Source organism: Strix aluco, chromosome 9 (genome assembly GCF_031877795.1).
Source record: "Strix aluco isolate bStrAlu1 chromosome 9, bStrAlu1.hap1, whole genome shotgun sequence".
Lineage (NCBI taxonomy): Eukaryota > Metazoa > Chordata > Aves > Strigiformes > Strigidae > Strix > Strix aluco.
In genome coordinates this window covers 18,990,585-19,015,470 of record NC_133939.1, presented here as the reverse complement: position 1 = coordinate 19,015,470, position 24,886 = coordinate 18,990,585, and the positions used below count along the sequence as shown (strand labels likewise).

The 24,886-nt window shown below is 42.3% G+C and overlaps 1 protein-coding gene across 22 annotated transcripts in view; it reads left to right on the top strand.

The window, feature by feature from the left end:
* The window catches only part of LPP (LIM domain containing preferred translocation partner in lipoma), a 348,295-nt gene extending 325,980 nt beyond the window's left edge, over positions 1-22,315 (top strand). For all 22 annotated transcript variants that reach the window (XM_074833994.1, XM_074833988.1, XM_074833995.1 and 19 more), the window contains 3 exons: positions 2,084-2,262; positions 5,386-5,506; positions 7,303-22,315. In XM_074833994.1, coding sequence (XP_074690095.1) covers positions 2,084-2,262; positions 5,386-5,506; positions 7,303-7,431 — 429 coding nt within the window. In that variant the 3' untranslated portion in view covers positions 7,432-22,315. The remainder of the gene's footprint in view (positions 1-2,083; positions 2,263-5,385; positions 5,507-7,302) is intronic.
* Positions 22,316-24,886: the final 2,571 nt, after the last annotated feature.

Genomic DNA, 24,886 nt, shown 5'->3' with positions numbered 1-24,886 from the left:
CCAAGCTCTGGCTCAGGAAGTTCCTAAGCCAGAAATTGCTGGATGCTGGAAGCATAGCCTAAGGAATTGCTGTGTTTTGCTTGCCCTGTTCTCATACTTTGGCCTCTGTTTTTGGCAACTGTTGGAAATGAAGCAAGCAGTGACTTGGTGAGGCAAACACTCCATACCTGCGCATATTCAGGTGTCATAGCAAATGCCTTACGAGTGGCACAGTCTTCCATCAGCATCTGGAGGTATGCTGCATTCCGTCCTTGGCAATGTAGGGAACAGCATGGATACGGACTGAGATGATGTGATCTGTTTATGCAAAGCAAAATGGTAAATTTGCCAGGTTATTTCTCCAAGGAGAAAATTATTGACCTTGCTTTTTCTGGCATACCAGCTACTGTTATAATGATGATGATGGTGACAGCAACCAGACAGAAAGGCCAGCAATAATTCTTTCCTGCCCATTATTACAAGGCATAAAGCAAAATCCAGTCTCAAACCAACGCTAGTCTGGCTGTGCTCTCTTTACAAATGTGTGAGGCAGTTCTCATATGGGTTGAAATTCAGGACTTTTCATATCAACCTTTCCAAAAACAATCCTTTTGATCTCCTGATATGAACCTGTGTATTTCTACGTTTGTATCTTACCAGTGATTTGCAGCCCAGAGATAATGTCCGATAGCAAATATGTGAGCGTAGAAGTAACCTCTCTGAGCTCCTGGGTGATTCATCTCCTGACAATACATTTTGGCTGCACATGTAAGGGCTGGATCTTGCCCCTGAGAATACTGGCTCAAAGAAGCAATAACAATGCGGTCAGTCAAAGCACTACTTTCCCTGGGAATTTTGTTGCATGAGGAAGCAGAAGAACTTTAGCCTTCCTGTGTTTGTCAACATGATCTGCCTTACAGCAGCTTTTTATATTTCTGTCCCATTAGATGTTTTCCTTTCCTTTTTCCCCCCTCCTTATTTCTGTCTATCTTAATCATAATCAGTATTGTAATCATAGACTTTCTACCTCATCCAAGATTCAAACACTGGTTGATAACACTGTTTGATAACTCCACTTGCATCAAGCAAGCATAGTAGGTGAAGTTTGCTTTCCTAAAGTCCAGTGAATGACCCAAATTATTGCCATAGATTTATTGTTTTGCATCTATGTGGGTTGCACCCTCCATTCATGGAATATGCCTTTAAGGTGCTTGGTTTGAAAGGGTAAGTTGCACAGTTGGTGTCAGAAGAGCTGGTGTGGCTCACAGACAACCCTCTGAAGCAAAATTATCTTGGTGTTTCTATAATTAACTGCAAGGGTGAGTGAGGGTTGAAATGAATCATTCAATGGACCCTACTTGAAAGGTTTTTTTGGCTCCAGCACTTCAGGAGCAGGCCAGTATGTAAAACCTGTGCAGCAAGGATCATGGCCTTACAGCTGGCTCTTCACAGTCATTATCTCAAACATCATGGGCCGGAGGTAAATGAACAGTTTAAGTCATCCTGAACTCCTGTCCTTGCAGTGCTTTCACTGTAGACACTGCTTTGTTCTCTCCCCAGACTCAACAGTAGTCTCTGTGGTGGGAGAATAAGATCAAGATTTTCCTACAAGGCAGATTTTCCTATGGGAGCTGTATTGACAGAGCAGTTAGGGGGTCTCTGTGTAGCCCCAGGAGTTTGCGCTTCAGCTTTGCGCTGCACGCTGTGGAGGTTGTCTCTAATCACCTCGGCTGCAAAAGGTCATATAGACTGGGCAGTCTGGAGGCGAAAACCCAGGAGTGCAGGCTGCATAACTCCTTCACGTGCTCTTGGCTACAGAAGCTGCAGTGTCTGAGATACACCCACCTGATGGGCCATCTCTGATCGTTTATCAGAGCTGCTGATGGAAGGCTCTGGTTTGTGTTCTCACACTATACTAAAGGCTTGACCCAGGCCCTGTGCTGTTATCATACTCGTTGTTGACTGTACTGCACTTTTCTAGAAGAAATGAAAAGAAAGTACCTAAAGCTTCCAAGTAGACCAGCAGCAGCCTCCAATCCAGCTGACCTTTGTAAATGTCCTGCCGGGATGGTGCTCACATCTGTTGTGTATGTTTTGTTTGCAGAACACACTGGAGCAATGCAGCGTCTGCGCAAAGCCCATCATGGAAAGGATCCTCCGAGCCACCGGGAAGGCCTACCATCCCCACTGCTTCACCTGCGTGATGTGCCATCGCAGCCTGGATGGGATCCCCTTCACTGTGGATGCCGGTGGGAACATCCACTGCATCGAGGATTTCCATAAGTAAGGACTAAGCTGCTGTCAGTGGCTTTGCTTATTGTCTTTTGTTTATTTCTCTTTTGTCCCTAAAAATCCTCCTTTTTTAGTCTGAGTGTCCAAAAAGATCTGAACCCTCTGCCACTTCTTCCCAAGGCTCTTAAACAGTAGGCAGAGCTTTTGCTCCAAGCAGGCATACCATGGCATATGAGATTAATTGGTTAGGGGCCGATGCTGCTTGATCTCTGTTTTGCTTAGATCTGAATTTATGGATAACCTCTGTGTTCCTCCATTTTAAATGCTCTGCATTTCACCTGCCTTCCCCTGCGCTCAGCATGTGCATGTTTCTCCTCACTGCCTGTACCCACACTTCCACATCAGCATCTCCCCTCTTCTTCCACCAAGCAATTAAGAGAGGTCCTGTACTGTTGCACTCGGCAGGTGTTTGCTTACTGGCTAGAGGGATCTAGGTGGCCACAGGATGCTCACAGCTCCTTTTGTTTCTAGTTGCTAATTAGCTTTTTAAAGCTGCTACAAATACAGCCCTGGTAATAATTTATAGTGAAACTGCTATTTAAAGTAAGTTGAAAGGTATAGTTGCAAGTAGTTTCTGTCACTGCCACGCTACCACCCCCATCATCACAACTAATCTAAGGAAGACAGGTAGATATAATCAGAGCACAAATGTTTCCCCTGTATGGAAAAGACAGACACATTACACCCCTCAATTAAAAGAGAAATCAATACTGACAAATGTGAGTTTACATCTCAACCATTTATCTCTTAATTTCTAAGGGGGTAGACTTAATTAGAGCCTCTCATGACATCAGTGCGTGGGCCTGAAAGCTCAAAGAAGCAGGCTGACTTGACAGAAAGGGAAGCAGCCACGATCAACTGGCATGTTAAAATCCAACATGAGGATGTTCCCTGTAGCTCAGATAGGCTGGGTTAATTGGCAGCTGCTGTGTTGCCTTGCTTTTCTGTGCCAGCAGTTGTGCATAAGGTAAAATACAGTCCTGAGCACAGGCCCAACAGAAGGCTTACGCACCACTCAGGTTCCTGAAAGGTTTCCCTCACATCCACTTACGATTCGGAGACGGCTCCTTCCCCAAGCCCAACAGGCCAAGGACTCACATGCCTTCAGGAGAAAGGTTGGGAGCAAGAGCTGATGCCCCCTGTTGGAGTCTTTTGGCAGTGACTGGATGTGGACCTCAGGGCTCTGAGAGCAGAAAGTGGGAGAATGTCAATCCAAGGAAAGGACACAAAATCGTTGAGTGAAAGATTGAGGGGAAGATGACAGGAACAGCACGAAACCTAATGTGACACTCAATGTCTTCGGCCAACTGTGCATTTAGCAGCACTTCGGCCATCCCAGTTTTAATTGATTAGGGATGGCATGTCCTCTTGGTCTGGAGGTCAAGTGCTCTACATCCTCTTGATAACAGAACTGTAGCTGATGCTCACACTGTCACTTAGGTACCCCTGAGCTTAGGCCCCACAGTAGCACATCCACATCCCCTGAAGTCTGTAGGAGTCATCTCTGGGTCCTGGGAGTTAATATGTGGCTCATAATGAATTACCCACAGTGGCCTGGACAAAGAAATGTTGAAGTATTTTTAAGCACCACATTTGAGTTAAATGGCACAAGGAAGCTCCTGCATGAAGCAGCATATAATTAACTGCGATTACAGCTCCGGTCATATCATGATCCATTTAAGTTATTTTTCAGAGTGCTCGCTACAGCCACTGTTTAATTCATTTTTTCGTTAGATCGCAGCTACACAGACATCTTTCATCTGCTGCCACTGAAATTAATATTTTTCTTTATTCCTAGTACAGATAGATTTTTTTTTTTTCCTTTTCTAAGCTAGTTAATTCTGAGGTGGTTCATGTGACAGACTGGGTGGCAGAGTCAATCTTTCCTAGGCATTTCAGAAGAGAAGGGCCTTTGATCTTCTTGTGTTCTGATGTTTGCCGTAAGCATTGCCCTCTGTCACTCCATAGCCCGTGACCCCGGCTCACATTACATGGCAGCAGATTCTGTAGGTGTACGTTTCTTTTTTTGTGAGCAGAATTTGCAGCCAGGGAATTGGTACCCGTAGGTTTTGAACCAAAACAGCAAATAGTGATTCACTACAGGCTAAATGTTCTCAAGCATCCCCACCTGCCTAGGAGCAGACATGGCCACTTCTCATGGGCAACTGCAGGGAGCAAAACTAGAGCTAATACAGAACATGTGTGAATTAGCCAGAAGGGCCTATGATGGGCAATATAAGGGGGAAAGGAAAGGTCTGTGCTTCTCTTGATCCCTGAGCTGACCCTACTTCAAGCCAATTCCTTCACATAGTGATTATTATACAGCTCTGACTCAGGCTGACTGTGGAAGAGACAGCATTGGTTGGTGTCTCTGCACCCAGACAGGTGTTCCCTTTTAAGCCTGGGCAACCCACTAACAGATAACTGAAAGTTGGTTTTAGCAAGAAAATGCAGCTAGGCAGAATTGCCCTGATGCTTCTTATTTGAGAGTGAGCACAGCTTGGAGTGTGCTCCTGGGTGCATAAGTGGGTAAGATGGCTCAGAAGTTTATAAAGGATGAGATAAACCTCGACAAATTAGTGTAGTGTAAGGCAAATCTGTTTACCATCTCTACTAAGACTTTTTACCTACTTGTTCCAATTTCCAAATTTTAATATTTTGATTTTTTTTTTCCAGGAGATGCTCTTGAAGCAGATCCTGGTTGTCTTTCTCACCTTAGAATTTTCATGGACTTTCTTAGAGTTAGGCTGGTGGTTGAGCCTGAGGGTTGCAGCAATGCATAGATGTCATGATAGTGGGTCATTCAACAGGCACTTTAGTTGTTAATTAGGGCAAGCAGAATATGCTTTACTGCCTGTCAGATACTCTTGAAGTCCTCTCCTAGTAGTCTTCAAAATGCTCTTTAATATCCTGCAAGCCTGAAATAGCACTGTAAGACTAAAGTGCTCCTTCTTTATTCTTTTCAAGGAGGCAGCTGAGCAAAGCTACAAACTGACATATGTGTACATATGCATGTGTTTGTACAAATGCACATGTTTCTGGCTTGCTGGCGCATTTAACAAAAACTTTCGCTCTGAGTTTGAGGATGACTGGGACCTTCTCTTCTTTCTTCAGGAAATTTGCACCAAGATGTTCAGTGTGTAAGGAGCCCATCATGCCGGCCCCAGGACAAGAGGAGACTGTACGCATTGTCGCCTTGGATCGTGACTTCCATGTCCAGTGCTACCGATGTGAGGTTAGTATTCTAATGACGTGAAGGACAGAAAGCAAAGGTTGGCTTAACTTCATCAATGCCTCATGTTACACATACGACAGGCATACCCTATTGTAACACTGGCTCTACAATCAAATCACTTTGTTGACTGCAGCATGCGAGGAATTTTTCTCATTTATATCAGTGCAAATGAGAAGAAAATCAGGTCCCTTGTTTATAACAGGTTCATTAGGAGAGCAAGAGAATGTGACTCAGATAATTAGGGCTTAATATTTGAGAACTTCATAAATTATAGCTTGGACAGGAACGTTGCTCATGTTTATGTTCTTAAAATGAAAGCTAATGCATGTTAGAATTTGAGCAAGATTGTACAGGAAACTCAACATATGGCTCTGGGTTGAAGAATTTTAATGGACACATAAACATGATCATTCTTGTTTTGTGCAATGTTTTTTGTGCTATTTTCCTGTTCAGTTTCATTACGCACTTCATATAATTTTGATGGTAAGAATCTGAAGACAGAGAATAAAAATCACCTTAAAGCAATTAACATGTGGGAACAGCTGTGTTAGGGAACCTTCAAGAATTCTTCAATGCAAGTATTACTTGTTGGATAATACATCAGCCAGATGGCAGGGTAAGAAAATGAGACCAAATGTATTTCTTATTGCAGTTGCAGGCTTTAATAACTTTAACCAGAAAGAAGGATGGACTAAGGCTTAAAGGTCTAGGCTGAAACTTGAGGCATCTGGTTCACTTCTCAATCTGACCTTGGCTTCCAGGGTACATAGCAGCCCACTATTTAGGCCCAGTTTTTAAAGGTGCTGGGACATTCCTACACTAAATTTTGTAGAGCCTAATTTGTTATACAGCGTGTCCTAACACTGGCCACTGAGATACTTAGGCTTCACACACATGAATGTCAGAAGTAGGTGCGGTCGCACAGGACACAGACACTCACCTGACCTTCATCTCCATGTACCTCAGCTATCTCAAAAGGAACAACAATGATAATACGCTTTCCACCACTTGCTTGCCAGGTATATTTGGAAACACAGATTTATGATGAAGAGGCATGGCCTCTAAGCAAACTGTAATCCCCTCACTGCAGCTCCATCAACAGTCTTGGGCCAAGTGATTGCTTGATCACACAGTGAGGGATAATTCACAACTTTCCTAGCAGGTATACTTAGCTTTATGTATTTAGAGGCTGAGGTCTCTAAAGCAGGTTTTGGGCCTTTTATTGGGGTTTCCATGTGCCTGTCTCAGTGACCTCTTTTCAGCCACAACCTTTTGGGGCAATTGCAGTACAAACACAGGTGAGGATTCTGGTAAGAGTAGACAGGCAGGGAGTTTGCTTAGCTGTCACCCCTGGAATGGCTGCTATAGCTTTGTGGCATTAACTCTTCCAGAGATTACCTGTAGTCAGATATTGGTACCAAACTTCCTTCCCAAGTGATGCTTCTTCTTTATCCTTTTTTGCATTAATAAATATATGCTTAAGTTTGATGTTTTTTCCAGTGCTAAAGACCTTTCCTTCATCAGAAATGTGAAGGGAATAATCTCCTTTTATTTTCAATTGGATTAAATTCAGCAGAGAGCTTGGGAACCCATCTTCTCTGCAGCATTGTCTCTTATCAGGAAATGGCTTAATCGTGAAAGACATCACGTACCTCAGCTTCATGCTTTACGCTGACTCAGGCTGGATCCTGTTACAAGGTGGAGAGTGAGGAGAGAGTTTCTTTGATTAACAGATTCTTCACTTAATCTTGTTCTTCTTTCTTATTTACTTTGCTCTTTGTTTGGTTATTTCCTAGGACTGTGGTGGCCTCCTGTCTGAAGGGGACAATCAGGGCTGTTACCCTCTGGATGGGCACATCCTTTGCAAGACCTGCAACTCTGCTCGGATCCAGGCTCTGACTGCCAAGGCCAGCACTGATCTCTGAGTATCGACTGTGACCCTCCCCAGGATGCCTGTTGGGGGATATTGCACAAGCTTTGCATGATTTCTTTCCAGCCTAGGGTCTGAATCTCTGTTCTTTTAAAAAAAAAAAAAAAAAAAAAGTAAAACTGGAGGGCCTTGGAACAAGAGGGCAGTTCAAGGGGCTGTGTTCAGACTGCCCGTGACAGGCACCTAATTTAGACATGACTTTCAGGAGGGCAGCGAGTGAGTCAGACCACCTGCTCTCTCTGCAGCCGATGGAGATGAGTGGTCACAGAACCTAAGTTAGCCGCCTGTAGAAGGAGGTCTGAACATGATCTTAACTGTATTTCTGTTTGATTCCTGTCTTTTAAGTACATGAAGGTAGTTGGTGAAAGGTGGTTGAGATAGTTCTTTCTCCCAAGTTATTCTGCGAACCTGACCAACTCTCACTGAAGTCATGGGGAGCTTCCCTTTGACTTCAGTAGGATCCGGATCACCAGCAGAACTAGGTCCACTGCCTTAGAATGTGTGAGAGCAGACCCAGCACTCCTCTCATCACAACACAAACAATGCAGCTTCAACTGTACTGCACCTAAGAGTGTAGGTGTGACCTTGTATCCTTGGGACACAGATTTGTTATCTACATCTTTTTTCTTAGGCCCTTACTTGTCTCCATTCCCTTCCAGTTAATAGGGCTTTTTCTTTTTCTTATGAAATTATATTTTGCTATTGCATAAATTTATTCAGTAGCGATGCTTCCAATTCACAATGTATGAGCAATCACAGAAAGATGTGAGCTTGCACACACTATACACTACACACACACACTACACACACACACACAATGTGCTTTTGATTTACCAGAGGTATAAGCCAATCATGTCCATTGAGAAGGTCTTTTAAGGATGTGGGGCTGGAAACACATTTTTAAAATCCCAGTGGTTAAAAAAAAAAAACTACATAGAACTGCAGTGCGAAGCGGTGCTCAAAAAAATCTTACGCCACTCTCTCACACAGCCCGTTCTAGTGGGACCACTGGCAGTGTTGGTTTCTGGGTAGATGTTTAAGCAGTAGAGTCTTGTTCCATCTCCTGTTAATTGCAGTGGGAGGATTTTCCTTCAACTGTTAACAGGGATTGAATCAAGCCTTGGGATATACATTTCAGGGATGTTAACACACATGATCTGGAGTTCTCATTAAAAAAATTAAGGATCTTATTTGAACAACAGCAAAAAGGATCCTACTAAATACATGCAGTTGTTCAGATTTTATCTTAAGCTAAAGAAGGTATTAAACCCTTCTCTATGCCATTCCAAAAAGTACACTTTTTTTTTTTTCTTTCATTTTCATCCCAGCCTCTTATAATTTTTCTCTGGTGAAATGTCATTGCAGAAGGGTGCTGGGCCAGCAGCAGCATTTTCATCTTCGATCCAGAATTAATGCATATGCCAAGGTAAATAAAAGCTGGGCACAGATAATCTTTTTTTCTCATGTTGGTGGGGTTTTTTTTTTAGTTCGGTTAATTAAAAAAAAACCTTAAAAATTGGAAATCCACAGCATTCTAAGCAGCTATAATATTCTTGTTCATGAAACCCATAATAACTAAGGTGCAAATTACATAGTGAGGGAGTAATTTTCATATCACTGAATTGACATTAATATCTTATTTGCAGATGTAATCAAAGAAAATACCTTTCTTTGCACTTAAATTAAGAAGTAGAACTGAAACAGTTGCAGGCTGATTGACCATATAAGTGACAAACTGGCACTTTTCAAGAGTAAGTTATAAGAATTTTTTTCATGCACCCACTGAAAAACAATAAGAATGTGGTGCTTTCATCTTTATTCTCTTTAACAGAAGCCTGGTATAATTATACCCACTAATGCTGAAAAGTTAGATGAGCTAGACCGATAGGAAACAAAGAGGAAAAATTGAGATACTCACTGCAGCTCCTGCAAATGATGCATTTCCTTTCAGTTTAGCACTAACCTTTGTGGAAGAGTACTGTGAAATTTAATAGCTTTAACTGTATACAGTAAATTCAAATAGAGAAATACCAGTCTGAAACCTCTGTTCCTTACACGGTTTATGTGTTGGCAAACTCCATCAGTGTCAGGGAAGTTTCCCAAAATTCACAGCTCAGAATGAATCCTTCTTTGTAGAAGGGTGGCATCATTAAGCAAAAGAAATCCTTCTCCACCACAGTGGCTGTGCCGAAGCAGTTTGCCTTTTTATACTAGATTTTTACCCTGGCCTTCAAGAATTTTACCGCCTCAGACATAAACAGATTTTTTTTTTTCACCGTGACTCCTGCCAGGTTCCATCTGGGCTCCTGCTCCCTGAACTATGGCACGTAAGGTACTTCTGAGCTCGCTTCTTTACTTGCAGTCTGCACCACCACTAGTCAAAAACACCTCGCAACCATTGAGCAAATCCATTTTGAACTAGCCTTATGAAAACAAGCAAGGTCAGAGCTGGGATTGCTAACACCATTATATCCCTGTGGAGGATTTTACATCTCTGCAAGCACAGGGAAGGACATAATGCACTCAGGTGCAGAATAAGCCATTCATGGGGCAGCAAACATAACTCTGATCTTCCTTATTCTTGTTAGTGTTAAATCCAGTGGCTGATGAGACTCTCCTCAATAACACTGGGGTAATTGATGGAAATGAGCTATTGTGCCTTCATGCAGAATGTGGCCTAGACTAAGGAGGACAGAAGTCCAGAGCCTCTGGGCCTTTTATGGCCCTGCCATAGGCTGGACTTGGAGCTAGTCATATGGGTTCTTGTCTTCTGCCCTCTGCACGAGAGGGCGTCTTTCCAACTTCCCAGGAACGTTATGGGAATTAAACTAATCACAGATTGGCCAAAACTACTGATTTTTGGAGTTCTGTCTTCTCTTTCCAGAAAATTTTGCTGGTATGTAGGTTTGGGATTTCAGCCCATTTCAAAGCTAAGGGGCAGCCAGGAGATCTAGATCTGAATCCTCTGGGATATTAGGGTGCTGTGGTGAGTTGGGCTGGCATGCAGAGAGGTGAGAGCCAAACTTTTCAAACATTAAATACTCCATGGATGGACGATGTTTGACAAAGATTCAGCAGTGTTGATATTTGAGGTACTGTGGCTAATTTCTAGACCTGACACATCTGGGCAAAGGTACTGTCATGTTTTTGTTTTCACCCCTGAAACACCAAAGCCATCTGCCTGTTGGAAGGAGTGAGTGTCCAAATCACTCTTCTTTATTTTCTGTAATGCGTGTGGTTTTGGCTTCTAAAATGGCTATAAATATATTTGGAAGATACTGCATAAATGTATATACATCACAGAGGCTCTCATCACCCGCATGTGTGTGGAAATCTCCCCTCTGATGCTTTGGGATTTAATTAGCAAATGTTGGTGGACTTATCTCAATTGCACTGCAATTAAGAACCACTGGGATATTGCTTCATCACAGTCTTTGTCACATATTTATAATATAGCCTGTTTTATCTGTTCCAAAGAAGGAGTCTTTTTGCCAAAGAGACCTTGCTTTTTTTAAGGTGGACTTCTTAGCCGTGATAAAAAGTCACGTTGTCTGTGGCTGTGGTAATGTCTAAACTGTTCCTTTCAGAAAGAATTGGAAGATCACACAGACACTTCTGTTCAAGTTTGCAGCTTTTGCTTGTGCTGCTTTGGCTTTGTCTAGCATTTATTGGCAAGTAGGGCCTGATCCTGTGATTTGTGTGGCCAGAGAGGGCCCAGGAGGGTCCAGGATCAGGTTCTAATTTAGCAAAATGTTTAAGACCCTGGAGTTTGTTTAAGCACAGGCTTAAAGCCATTGCATGGTGTGACATAAGCCATGGGTCTACAGTCATTTATATCAGACTGATTCTATATCACCCAGTCATAGGTAGGATGTGGGCACAGTCAGATTTCTGTCAAATTACCCAGAACACATGAAATGGCTCCTGTGTCGCTCTTATGCCAACTGCAGGAGGGCACCCACTGGCTGATCCAACATAACATTTGGACAACAGCAGGATGAGTTATTGCAAGATCAGTGCTTCATGTCGGGTGGCTGTGGCAGTTTCCATATGTCAAAAGTAGCCCTACAGCCAGATTTACTGTATCTTTGAACCATGGCTTTAAAACTGTCTACTTAAACTTTCTCCAGAAGATTGGGTTGCCTTGGTTACAGCCCAATCCTTAAGCATATCCCCAAGGCTAACACTAGTATTTTGTGAATGTGATGGTTTTATTGTCACTTATTTTAATCATTGCCTGAACGTTGCTTTTAAAAACAGAAAGCAACACCATTGCCTTAGCCTATCAGATAATGCACCTTTAATTTTGTTTTTGGTTTTTTTAATACTTTAATTCTTATCACGGTTGCAAAACACTTGGGTAATGACTTAATCATAGAGGTGTGGGAGTACCAAAGTGTTTACCATAGTGAACTCTACATAACAACGTTCATCCTGACGGCAGGAGCGAGACTTTCATGAGACACAGGCCTTAAGTTGACTTTCTACCTGTCAGCAAAATGTTCCTGAAAAGAATGAGAAAAAGGAGTCTTTTAGAGAAATGTTGGTTGTTGAAGAGAATATGCAACAAGTCATACTGAAATCTCTTTGGACCTGTTACGGCTCCTGCCTGGTCATGGTCAGCAAAGCCTAGCTTGGGTTTGATAAATGCTGGTTCCTTTTGATTTTGAGAAAGTGAGGGATAACAGGAGCCAAGAGAAGGTCCTTGAGGGAAATACTGTGTCTTTGCCCTCCTTCAGCATCAAAGATAAATGTTAGACACCCGCTGCTTCAGCTGAATGGCTCAGAAAGGATTTGAGTTTATAACTGGTTTCTATTGCTACCTGGTTCCTGCAGTTGGTTCATCATGTTGATTTGCTATTTGTTCACCAAGCTGGGTCGACTACACCTTATATAGACTTCAGTACTGTAATCAGAGAGAGATGTGCTGAAGAATCTCACTGTGGTGAAATTCCTGTGAGAAAACACTAGTGATGGTAATTGAGAGTTTGTTGCCAAAGGATAGCAGGAACTACTTAGTAGTATCTAGGGGTTAGTAAAGTACAAACTAAGAGAGAGCTGTGAGAACACTATTTCCAGTTAGAGCTGGTCACAATTTTTTACTCTAAATTATGTGATGTCAGAAGGGACATTTTTTAAAATGAGAAATTCTTTCTTTTTGCAATGTGATCCACAAGAGGTGGAGTGGTTTTTTTGCTATTGTAAATAAAACCATATTGAATTTTTATCTAAATAAATTTCAAAATTGTTAACAAATATTTTCATTTCTCAAAAACCCATGTTATCTTTCTGTTTTTTGTAGTTGTTGGGTTTCTTCTGCTAGTAAATTAACATTTTTGTGATGATTTTGAAAACTTCTTTGGATAAAAATTCTATTTAAAAACAAGCACATGTGTTCTTGGGAAACAGTTCAGTACTGGACCTGGTGAAATAAAAAAGCTTTGAAACTTTTCACAAGACATTTTTTCCCTATTTTTAACCAGTTTTGCTAATTTTGAAGTCACTGTTTCCTTTGTTAGAACAATCCAAATAATGTGACTCTTAAAATAACAGTGTTACTTCTGTTGGGTTCATTTTTCTTTCCCATCTTAAAGCCATGGAGTGGCTGGCTATGGGAAGTGCCAGGGTCTTTTTCTGTGGCAATTACAATTTTATTCTTTGGGGTTTTTTTTCCCCTGAAATTATTGAAGAATATAAGTATATTATGGCAACTACCATGAAGATCAAGAGATACTGTTTGAACTTGATCTTCACATACCCTTCTGGGCTTGGGAATGCCATTTCTCCTTAAACATTTCTAGAAATACTACCTGGCTTCCTCAGCATTTCAAGTTTGAATTTGCAACAGTCGATTGCCCGACTGGCATTTGGAGCATGAGAGAGAGTTGACTTTAAACTTGTGAAATTGTAACATTTACCTAGCATCTAAAAATCTAAGAGTAAAACCATAACCTCGGTAGGTTTCCTGGTGGACGTTGAGGAACAGCTCTCATTTCAGCCTGGAAATTCTCCGTTGTGATCTGAAAAAACTAAGCTCAAACACTTGCAGACTGCTCTGGCATATGCACTCACACACACACATAAGGTGGTTGTGGGGCTACAACTCAGTAGAAATGCAGGCCGCGATATTGAGCACTGCTACTTACACCCCACTGGGCTTTATTCCTGGCTATGTGTTCCTGGTCTCTTTGGCTTCATGTTACATGGGGAAGCAATGGGGGTGATCTCTGGTATCAGGAGCATTCAGTTCAAACTTTGGGGTTTTTTTAAATTGTGCTGTTTGTTCACATTTCTCATCATACCTAGATCTTTCAGAAAATGAAGAAGGAAACAGAAGCCCCAGGTGGTGCCATTACCTTTACATTTCCAGGGGCTAGAGTCCCTCACCGGGAACAGGGCACTTGGGGTGTCTCTACTTTTTTGCCTCTGCCTCCCTTTGTTTGCAAGCAGCTCTCTTACCCATTTTTTCCATTTGCTCAACGTGCACCCAGCTTTGCAATGAAGATGGTATGTTACTTACTTCACAGAGGTATTGTGAGTCTTAGCTAGTAGCTGGAAGAACTTTTCCAGATCTTTAATCAAGTAGTTTTGTGCATCCATAGTATCAGTGGCCTGCCACATGGATATCAAAGAAAATTATTATAATTATTGCTTTTAAAATGATTATGAAATTGTGCCTTACTTTTTCAGTCATATTTAAACATGTAATTTAGAACCACATGATTGCAGGGATTGATCGTGAAGAAATTTGTTTGAAGGATGTTTTGTTTGTTTTTAAACAATTTTTTCTCCAAAACCAAATTTATTAGTTTTTCCTCTTTTATTTTTTCCTCCAGTTTTATTCCTTTAATATGTTTCTGTAAAAGGGCAAGCAGAATTTGCATTCATGACAGACAGAAGATTTTATTTGGACTTGTATGTGGAGCTTTCATTTTCTTTTATGTTCCTTCGGGAAAATTCCTCTCTGCCCGGTTACTCATACTTAGATGTCTTTAAATGCAGGCTGACCAGTGAGGGTTTTTTGTTGTTGTTTAATTTAGTGTGTGGTTTGCTTTGTGTTTGGTTTTTTTTTAATTAACCAGATACCGGGTACTGGGGAGGCATTGCACATTAATGCAGAATGTTAATGCTAATTTTCATAGAAAAGACAAAATTAGAGTCTTTCCCTGTCTCCAGTGCAGTTTTGTTACTGTTTTGTGTACAACACTAACATTAAGCCAGACTGTAAAGGCAAAATACTCAGAGTGACCTACTTCCATTCACCAGCAAGAATCCTTTGTCAGCTGACTCCTGTTTGTTTGTTCATTTTTAAATGTCGGATTACAGAACGACCATCTCCTAAAGATGAAAGAAAACAGTGTTTTCATGTGCAGGAAATTTGGGGTTGCAGTAACAGAACATTTTCTTTGTGAATTTGGATGTCATGGTGTTTTAAGCTCCTGCCTGGAGCCTAAATCAATTTGGCCTCTCATCCAGTTCATCTCACTGGTGCTCCTAAAAGGCTGCAGCCCTGCAAAAGCTCATGCAGCATTTTTGGCTGCTTTCCCTTGCTCCCATTTGGTACATATTTGCACAATTTAACTGAGCTTTTCTTTCTGCTGAAGGTCAGATGCAAGCGATACGAAACACTAAACTTTATAAACAAGCAAAGCCATTTCAACCACAGCATTTTGGACTAGAATGGATTTTTAGGTGGCGCACTGTCTGCTGGCCTTTGGAGAGGGGATCCTGAGACTACATTGGACTGGAACAGGATGCAAAGCCACAAGCCTTGGTTATTTTAATAAACTACTTACTGTAATCCAGCTACACAGTTTCAGCCTCACACTTCAGAAGAAGCTTCCAGCAGCAATGCACGTACAGGCACTTTCTCTCTTGCAGAAAGTGAAACTTTCCCAACCAGAGTAAATTTAACCTATTGCATAAGATGCTGGAAGTTGTTTTTTTTCCTTGGGATCCTCGCTGTAACCTCTATGTGCAGAGGATGAATAGCTTTTTTTTTTTCCCCCCTCTTTTTTTTTTTTGACAAGATTAGATGTTGCATATTGATGAGCTAGCATTTCAAAGGTCCGTGGGGCTTTGGAACGTATTAAGAATCTCTGAAGTTTAATATTCACCATGTTTTAAATATTCAGAAGGAAAAATCTGCATAAAATGGCTTTTGATAAATACGTTCTAGGGATTTTTCTTTCTATCTTACGCAAGTGGTGTGGGGATTGTGGCTGTGCCAGTTTTGTTCCAAAGTGTCTTTTGTTTCAGTGTTTCAGGACCATTTTGATCCCATTTGTATGCCCAGTGCTTGTCATGAAGTCTTTTATGGTTTCTACTGGAACTGTACAGCAGGCAGGTGGATGTGACCAAAGCAAAGGCACAGCTGAGCATTGTAACTCCTGAGTGTCTGCTTGATTGCTCCCCTCCTTATGACAGCTGGGCACATTCAGCCTCTTTCCACACCTGCTCTTTGTGATGCAGGTTGGGATTAGTCCAGTGGTCAGGCCTGGCCAAGATCTTTCTGCAAAGGTGCTCTACACCAGTGGGGATTTGAGAATGGAGAGGGCAAGATCCTGGGTGCAGGAGCAAAGCAAAGTGCCATTCAGTGCATCTCGGATCTCACAGGGCAGTTTCCCCTTCCTTGGATGTCCCTCTTTGGTAAGAGTCTCAACAATAAAAGAAGTGCTTTTAGGAGAAATCCTCCCTTGGGGATACCCTATTTCCCATACTGTTGAAAATACAATTGAAGCTTTAGATGAGATCAGTTATGGGCTACAAACATGCAGCTATTTTACTGTATTATTAACTCTCTTGTTTGCTTTACCCTTGATGTCCGATGGTACATACCATGGTGCGCAGGACCACTTATTTGGTTCTGTTCACACACAGTCTTGACTTTGTCATGCCAGTCCCTGTTGAATCAGTGCCTGGTACTTGTTCTCAGGACCGCTCTGGCTTGGGCCAAGGGCATCTCATGCTCCTATGCAAAAGGTGGTGCTTTCAGGTTTTGGCTTACAAATAATGCAGCCCTTTCAAACTCACCTTTCCCCTCTCATGTATTCCTGACAGAAGTAGGATTTTAAATATTTCATAGCATTCTTCTTTCTTCTTCCTTTTTGCCAGATGCCTTGAAAACATTGTCAGATTACAATCTGGGTGGGGGGTTTTCAGGATCGATTTCCTTTCCTTCTTGATTGCATGGTGTAAGTTTGCAATGAGGGTTTGTCCTTTTTTTTTCTTTTTTTTTTTTTTTTTTTTTACTGTCTGACAGAACAGATGCCTTCAGTTTATGCAGAGAAAGATTGTCTATGATTAGAGCTAATCCAGGATGGCAGGATTGGACCCCCACAGTGAAAGCTAGAAAAGTGATTGCAAAAGTATTTTGTTTCTCCTTTATTAATTACACAGGAAGTTTCCACCGAAGGCTCATGTAGCACAACTGGCCTATGTAATAAGTAGCAGGGCCTGTAATTACAGTCTGTCTTCTGATCCTATCTGTGCTCTGACTTTCTAGGTACTGCAGTTCTATTTACATCTGTGTCTTTGTCACCTTTTAAATTTTTGATTGGTCACTGAGGGAAGTAGAGCACAAGCGTGCGCCCTGCGGAGGTGCAGTGAGTCTGAACGAGGGAGTCATCCTCCTTCTCAGGTATCCACCTGATTTGGGACATGGAACAGAGCACGAGGAACGGGGGGGGTGGATTTTACCAGCCGTGCAGCAGAGGGAGTGGGCTGCATGCCAACTGGGTGTCTTTCAAGATCTTGGAGTCTTTGTAGGACTGGAAATTTGAACCTTTACAGGTCTTAACTAGTGTACTATCCTGTGAGGGAGTTTATATATCAGCATTTCTTTGTTCAGAGCAGTTTCTACAGGATTTGACCTTTCTTTTCTGTAAGATTCGGGGGTTTATGGGTGCAAAGAGATTCTTCCACATATGGCATGAGGAGGAAGATGGCTTTTGGTATCATGCAGAGAAGCTGGGCTAGAAATCCTGGTATCAGTGTGTAAAGCAAGAGTAACTTGAGTGGAAGGGGGAAGGCAGTGATTTACATCTGGTTTGGTACTAGATTCACCAGCTCTGAGCACCAGCCTCAGGCAGATCAGCTCACTGGGGTGTCAATCCTGAGACCTAGCAATAAGTAAATGAGCTCCTTGTGAAAGTGTTTGGTGCTGGTCACTCTGGCAATAATCTCTCGTCTCACTGGAAATGTGCACTAAAGTTAAGGTAAAACTACAGAATGGTGATCCCCAGTCTTTTTCTTCAAGGCATACTCCCAGTGCTATGTTTGATCAAGAGGAACAAAAGCCATTGTGCAAATACTATACTCTATGCAAAATACATTAACAGTCCACTATGGATACTTTTAATGTCCATTAAACTGTTAGACGAATTGTCCCTTTTGTGAAGCTTGCACTGTTATTTAATTATTTTTAGTCTGACTTCTGTTTAAAAAAAAACCCCTCAATTATTTTAATTTTTTTTTCTATCTCTGCTTCTAAGAAAGTTGATGCTTTAAAGGAAAAAAAACCTTAGTTTCAAACATGGGTTTTTCAGGCTTCGAAATTAATAATTTCTACACCTGACCCAGTTCCTGCAGCTGCCAAAAAAGAAAAGAGAAAGCTATTTAAATTTCTCATAGAACCATTTATCTCTTAAAATATGCCAAGGCAATTTGAGGTGGGGGTGGAGACTCAGCTATTTATCTCAGCAGCTTGATTTTTCTCTTTATGTTTCTAACTGTCAGGGGAAAAAAAAAAAAACGGTAGGAAGCTATTCTTGGGCTATTATTGATGTATTGTGTTGCCATTATGCAGGATGTCTGCTTTGCTATATACGGAAGGACATTAATAATAGCCATCTACCCTGCCCCCATCCTCGGTTCCTCTTTGGGAAGATATGGTTTAAACTGGAGCATCTGCTGTGTTCAGATTGCTGCTCCCTCCTCCCCTTACCCCAATTCATTCCCAAACTAGTTTTGGGAACAGGGCTAAGGGAATAAGGAGACAGGTTATATTTGCCATTTTTCTGCCTACTTGTGTGGTTGCTCCAGGCAAGTCATTTCCATGCCATGTACCTGTCTACCCTCTTCCTTCCCGTGTATTGCCCCTCCTTTCATTTTAAGTTCATCAGTGCAAAAAAACCCCTTTCTCACTATCTTTTTCTCACAGGGGCTGGCTGGCAGAACGGGCTCAGCAACAGACCTCTGATTTGTTATTACCTAACATTTAATATCCAGAAACATTGGTTTCATTATATTCCATAAGTAGGAAAATGTATTCCTGTTCCCGTCCCTCCTACCCCAGGTTTAAAACATCGTTGTGAAACTTTAAAGGGTCAGTCCACTTGTTTAAAGACTCAGATGCTTGTTTTATTTTTGGAAGCAGAGTGTATGGTGAACAGGAATAGTTTGATGTGTAAAAAATAGCCCCACTTCAGCATTCCCCTGAAGTGCGGGAAGTCCTGTCTCCGCAGGTCTGTGCCAGCAGCATGAGAGTCCAGAGAGCAAAGCTGACTTGAATACGAAAAAGAACTGGCCTGCCCCATTTCATCTGTGAGAAGAGAGAGGTGAAAATAATAAATGTAGCAAAAAATAAAGGGCATAATTGCTCTGAGTTTTTTTTTTAATGGATGTTCCTACATCACATGCTAATTTTGTTCCATAGAAGCTTTGCTTATTCAGCATTTCTTATAGTCAGGACCATGTGCTTTTTCCTGGTGTCATTATTTTTATTCATTGTTTGTTGTGTCCTAATCTTGCTCTATATGGTGTGGAGCCATTTTGGTTTGGGCACTGAATTAAAACAAAGTTAGGAGTTCTGTCTAGGAAAGCTGACCTAGAGTTTAGGACCAGAAAATGCAATCAGAATATTTTCCAGTTCTGATATAGGGAGGTTTTCCAAATATGAATTCTAGATGGAAGGAATGCCTTCATTTGGGAAAGTGCTCAGATTTCAAAGTGAAAAGGAGATGGCCATTCAATATAGTTTCTTTTTATTGTCTTCCTCCGCGGTGGCCAAGGAGAAAAATGCCATCCTCTGAAGTGTTCCCTAAACTAGAGCCAGAGCCCAGCACTTCCTCTGCAAACATTTGCTCCAGCTCCAGCTTGCCACACTGCTGCAGCATGGGAGCGAAGAAGGCCTGCTAACGAAGCAAGGTCCACCTCATCCTCTCCATAGGCAGGGCTGCTCCCCATGGTGAGTCTGTGTCTAGCCTAGGGCTTGGTCCTGCCTTCCTAGTGCAAGTATTTTGCCAGAAACAGGTGTTTTCTCTCTGCCATTAGCTATGGGATTGTGTGCAATGATTTGGATTTGCAGGGAGGGAGGAGAAGATCCTGTTTCCATTAGGCTGCCTTTGTGTTCATGTTTCATTCAGGGCTGTATGAGATAAGAGCAGTTTGCACTGAAATGCACAACTGGAGGTTGTGGCTTGTGTTTCGACTATGTTGAGATGGTATCCATTGAAAATACAGGACTGGGGCACTTTTTTACATCTGCCAGTGGTTTACTGACAGGTCTGTATGGGTTGGAAACCCATTTTGGTTTGGCAAATGGACATTTTCTGCCTTGTCCCCTGAACCTGGTCTAGTTCTTTGCTTTATCAACCTACAAAGTAGTATTTCTGATGTGCCTAATGCCTGAGTAGCTAAGCACCTGACAAGCATCTAAGCAGAACAGCCAGCAAGTTGGAGAGTAGGCTATTAACATAGCTGCCTTTACAGAAAGTGTATTCCACTTCCTTCACTATGTGCCTTTTCAGAGACCTGTGGTGCTCCTTTATGAGCAGCAGAGAAATAGCCCTAGTGCTGAGCAGGGATGGGAACTATGAGAATGATGTAGAAGAGAAGCAAGAGGTTAATTTTGTCATTTTGCTTAACACACCTCACTGTCTAGTAGGCAAAGGTTCCGTAGCAGAGGTACTTGGGTGTATCTTCTCAAACGTATCTATCTTATCAGAACTCCAGAGTCAGTCATATCTGGAGATTTTATTTGCTTAATATTGTCTTTTATAAGCTCTCCACTATTCATTTTTTATATAATGTTAGAAGAGAAAATTTGAAGGTGAACCAAAGGCTGGGTGTTTGATTGGTGCTACTGTATTAAAAAGGCTGATGTGCTCTCACTTTCAGTCCCCAAAATCATGTTTTAGGAAACTTTTCAGAGAGGAAATGCAAGGTTTATTGGAAATGCAGCAAAGGGAAAGGTTTGATTTTTTTGATGCTCAGTACTTCACCACTGTGACCTCCTCTGCTGTCCCTCTGGAGAGTGAGGACTGAGTATTGGTAGAGGTATGGACAGAGCAGTTATGCTTGGACTCTCTCATGATCTTGCTAGACAGGGTCTGCCTAGGTAACACTTCAACTTCCTTAAGGGTCCTATAGTTTCCCATGCCACAGCTTGTGTTGTGGACCATCAGAGAGACTGGAGGGCAGGCTCCAGTGCCTTCCCTCCAGTTAGCTGAGAGACTGGGAGTACTAATTCTGCAGTTTTGGTAATGGCAGTTTCCAGCTCAGAACAAACAGCAGAGGTTTGTTGTGTTTCAGAGCCTCATCTGTCACATTGGCTTTACCTGTGGGCTAATACAAGGGGGTCTGAACCACACATGGGTCATTCCAGAAGGATTCCTCTTGGCTAAATACCCCACAGCAAACCCCCTGAGGGCTGGGAGATTAGTTTAGCTCTTTCGAACTGCACTGAGGAAGTGCCCCCAGGAATGTATTTGCCCTATGTAGCTGCTATGCTTTGGCCTATCCCTGCCAACTGTAGACCTGTCTGCTCTAGGGTTCACCGGTGATGATATTTATTGGATGTGAAGTAATTCATTGTGGATGACTAGGCCAGGTTTGAGGTGGTATTTCAGGTTTATGGTTGCTGTGGGTTTAGCCCTTGAGATAGAGAAGGTTTTGCATTGTTGCCTTTGTTGTAGTTGGGAGGGGAGCGTGTCTGACCACACTTCTCCTTGTCCTGCAGCAGCAGGCAGAGGCTCTCAGTGGTATGGGAAGCATCTTCCTTTTAAATGTGAATCACTAGCCTAGGTATCTGGGCAAGAAAGAGGCACAAGGAGGCATTCCCTACGTGAGGGATGCCTTCTGCTGCACACTCCATGCCCTCAGATCCTAATGAAGTAACATTACTTGAGCTTTTAGGACTGGTCTCCCATCTGTCAGAGCTTGGGGGTACCAGTTTTACCCCTTGCTGAGCACAAGCACTACACAAGTCTGTGAGGGGCCCAATCCTGCTGCCATTGGAGTTTTCCCAAATCCTGTGAGTTGCTGAGTGCATCTCCTGTGAGCTGCTGAGTAGCCTCTCTTGTCACTGAACCCATCAGGCCACTTGTTCTTCACTGACTACTTCCACAGGGTTTTGAGGGCACTCAGGAAATGCAATCAGCACCTTAGAGGATTGGTCCACTAGGTAATATATGAAGTTTTTTCTCTGGTAACTTGTGTGCATGAATTGAAAACCATTTATTCCAGTTTGTTCTGAGGACAGATGCAGCATATACACATTTTCTATATTTATAAATATATATAGATATATATATTTTGTTCTCAGCTAGTTACCTCTTCTAAACTGCATTTTTCAGAGCAACCGGCATATATTTTTTATTCAACACGTAAAATGACTTTTTACAGTAAGAGAATGAAAGCTGTTCTAAGCATGTGTTTTCTGTATTTTTATTACGCATTATCCAATTATATTGAGATGTATTTTCCTCTTTGCTCTGCTCTTCCAGTTGTTATCCTTTTTATCAGTTATGCTTTTCTAATGTTTTGTAAGGGAAAACAAATATGCAAAATCGCCAGATGCCTTTTTTCTTTGCAGAAGAAGTATCACAAATGCTTTTTTATTACATTTTACCAATCCAATAAACTCCTTATAAATTTCATTTTTGTTTGCTAGCGTGTGAAATTATTTTTTCAAGTCGAATGGTATTTACTTTCTCCCAACCTCCACCTGCAATTACGCTTCATATCCTCCATCTGTTTCTCTCTCTTTTGGGTTCAAAATTTCACCGTGTGGCTCCTCAACATAGAAATATGTCACAAGAGAGGCTACCCCCTGCTTGTACTGGCCATCTCTTGACAAATTTTGCACTGTTCTTAAAAACGTGCATCTTTGCAGTAGGGAGCACTCCATTCCTAAACCATGAGGTAACCTGCAGAGGTGGGTTACATGCGGAGGTTGCCCACAAGTATTCTCAAATTTGAGTTGTGATCAGGTGCCAGCAGAGCCAAGCACCTTGCTTTGCAGCTGACTGGAGGAACATTATTCAAACTAATATGGGGAGAGTAGAAAGAAGTGTGTTTTGCAAAGCCTATCTCTCTAGGAAGTTGTTTCTAGGTTGTCATTGCGGTAAATAATTGGGATTATTCCTGGTCCAGTAAATAATCTGGATTGTTCCCAGTCCAGTCCAATCTGCTTCAAAAATACTACTGATCACCACACAGCCTGACCCTCACCTCTCCAGTCAGAGAACCTGGCACAGCACCAAACCTTCACCGAATGCTTTCCCTGACGGAAACGCTTCAAGTGACGAGGAATCCATTGTATCCTGGTAAGCTTCTCCAATGACTGTTTCTCACCTGCTAAATATCTGCACCTTCCTTATAGCCTCTGTTTTCCTACCCTCTCTATCCTTGGACCTTTTTCTAGAAGCCCTTTGCTCTCAGAAATCTCCTGTGCAGAACTTCACAGGCTGTCTCCAAGGTGGGATTCATCTTGATGAACTTTAGCAGCCTGGAAGACAGCTTTGTTGTCCAAGGTGGCCCTCTTGTCAGTGGAGAAAGTCTGTCATCTTTAGGTGAGCAACTGACACAGGTTTGTTTTGTGTCTTTAAGGGTTAAATGACATAATTACTGTCCTCCATATCAGCAAAAGTAGTTTTCTTAAAACAGTTTCTCACGGAGTTGTAGAAAGATCCCAAGGCACACAATACAGCTAAACCCATTCCCCATTTGTGACTCCCAATGAAATTTTATCTAGCATCCCCTTGAAGGCATCCACAGGTGGAGATCCCACAACCTTCCTTGGCAGTCCATTCCATAGCAGTGTTGTCTTTACCCTTGGACAGTCTTTCCTACTGTCCAGACTAAATATTCTTGGCTCCAAATTAAATGTCATACTTCCTCCAGTAAATATGAAGGACTTCTTCAGTAGGTTATGTGTTGTCAGGGGATGCTTTGTTAGCCATGGAAAGACGCGCAAGCAGCATCTTTGCTCCCAGCTCCTCCTCCCCTTCCCTGGGGGACTTTAGGAAGGGCCTGTGTTCTCCCTCAGGAAAGGACAAACTCTGCAGCTTGTTCCTACAGGACACGGGAGCCTTGACAGGATTTGTCTTGGCAGTAAAGGGAGTGTGATGGTGTAGGCTTTCAAGTCCATTCAAACTGCTATATAGTTTTCCAAACTCGATATTATTACTTCCTTTAGAGCACAAGGTATTTTTTCCTAAACTTGTTACAATGGAAAAGTTCCAGGGATATGTTGTCCACACACAAATCAAAATGCATTAGCAGGCCAGGGGCCAGAGGCAAGGGCCAAGGGTGGGGGAGCTATTAATTTGATAGTTTGGTGCTGCTTTTCTTGCAATCAAAGGCAATGAGAATCCTCTGAAGACAATGAAAGCTTTGGGAGTGAAGTGTATCTAAAACCCAGGTGCCAAGGCGAGCTGCACCAGGAGTTTAGGGCAGGATGGAGGTGGTGTAGACTATTTGGCAGCCCCACAGGTTGTTTTGTTGGTGATGTTCCTTGTCAAATGAAGAAGCAGTCGTACAGCTGCCTTTTCCTGATGCAGTGGCTGTCTCCAGCTGTGGCTACTGTAGATTTAACCACCTGGCTTTAAACAAGGATGGGTCTTGTATGTTTATCTTGAAGATATCTAGGCTAACTTGCTGTATGACTTCCTCTGTGTCACAAACGGAGTTTTATTACTGAGCAAGGATGACTTTTGCTTTCTAGTCAATTTTGAGAAGATTTGGGGGGCTTTGTAAGTTTCCTCAGGGGTTTTCAAAGCTGGGAAGAAACTTGCAAAACTGGGGAATCTGTCCACAGTGCTGGTCTTAGCAGGCAGTATTGGTGTTCTGGGCAGGATTCACCTCTTCCATCCCTTAATAGTTTGAGAGAGAAGAGTCCAATGCAAGCGAACTGCAGGGCTTCCTCTCTGCTAGATGGACACCTCCAAAGGGTCATTCCTCCAATGTCACTTAGACACCTTCTTCATGGCAGGGTGAACTGTTTTGTGGACATGCCTCTCTCACTCCATTAACTGACAAGAAGCTCTGAAAGACCAGCATAGACCAGACCTCTTGCTTTCAGAAAGCTGAAATTGGAGAAGATAAATGGTCACAGTGAGTGGGGTCTCTCACTGCTCTATTCCCCACAAAATATTTGGCCATTGGCCGGCTGCATCACACAGCACCACCTCCACTGCAAACACAAACAGGAAAAGGGGGGGAGAGGA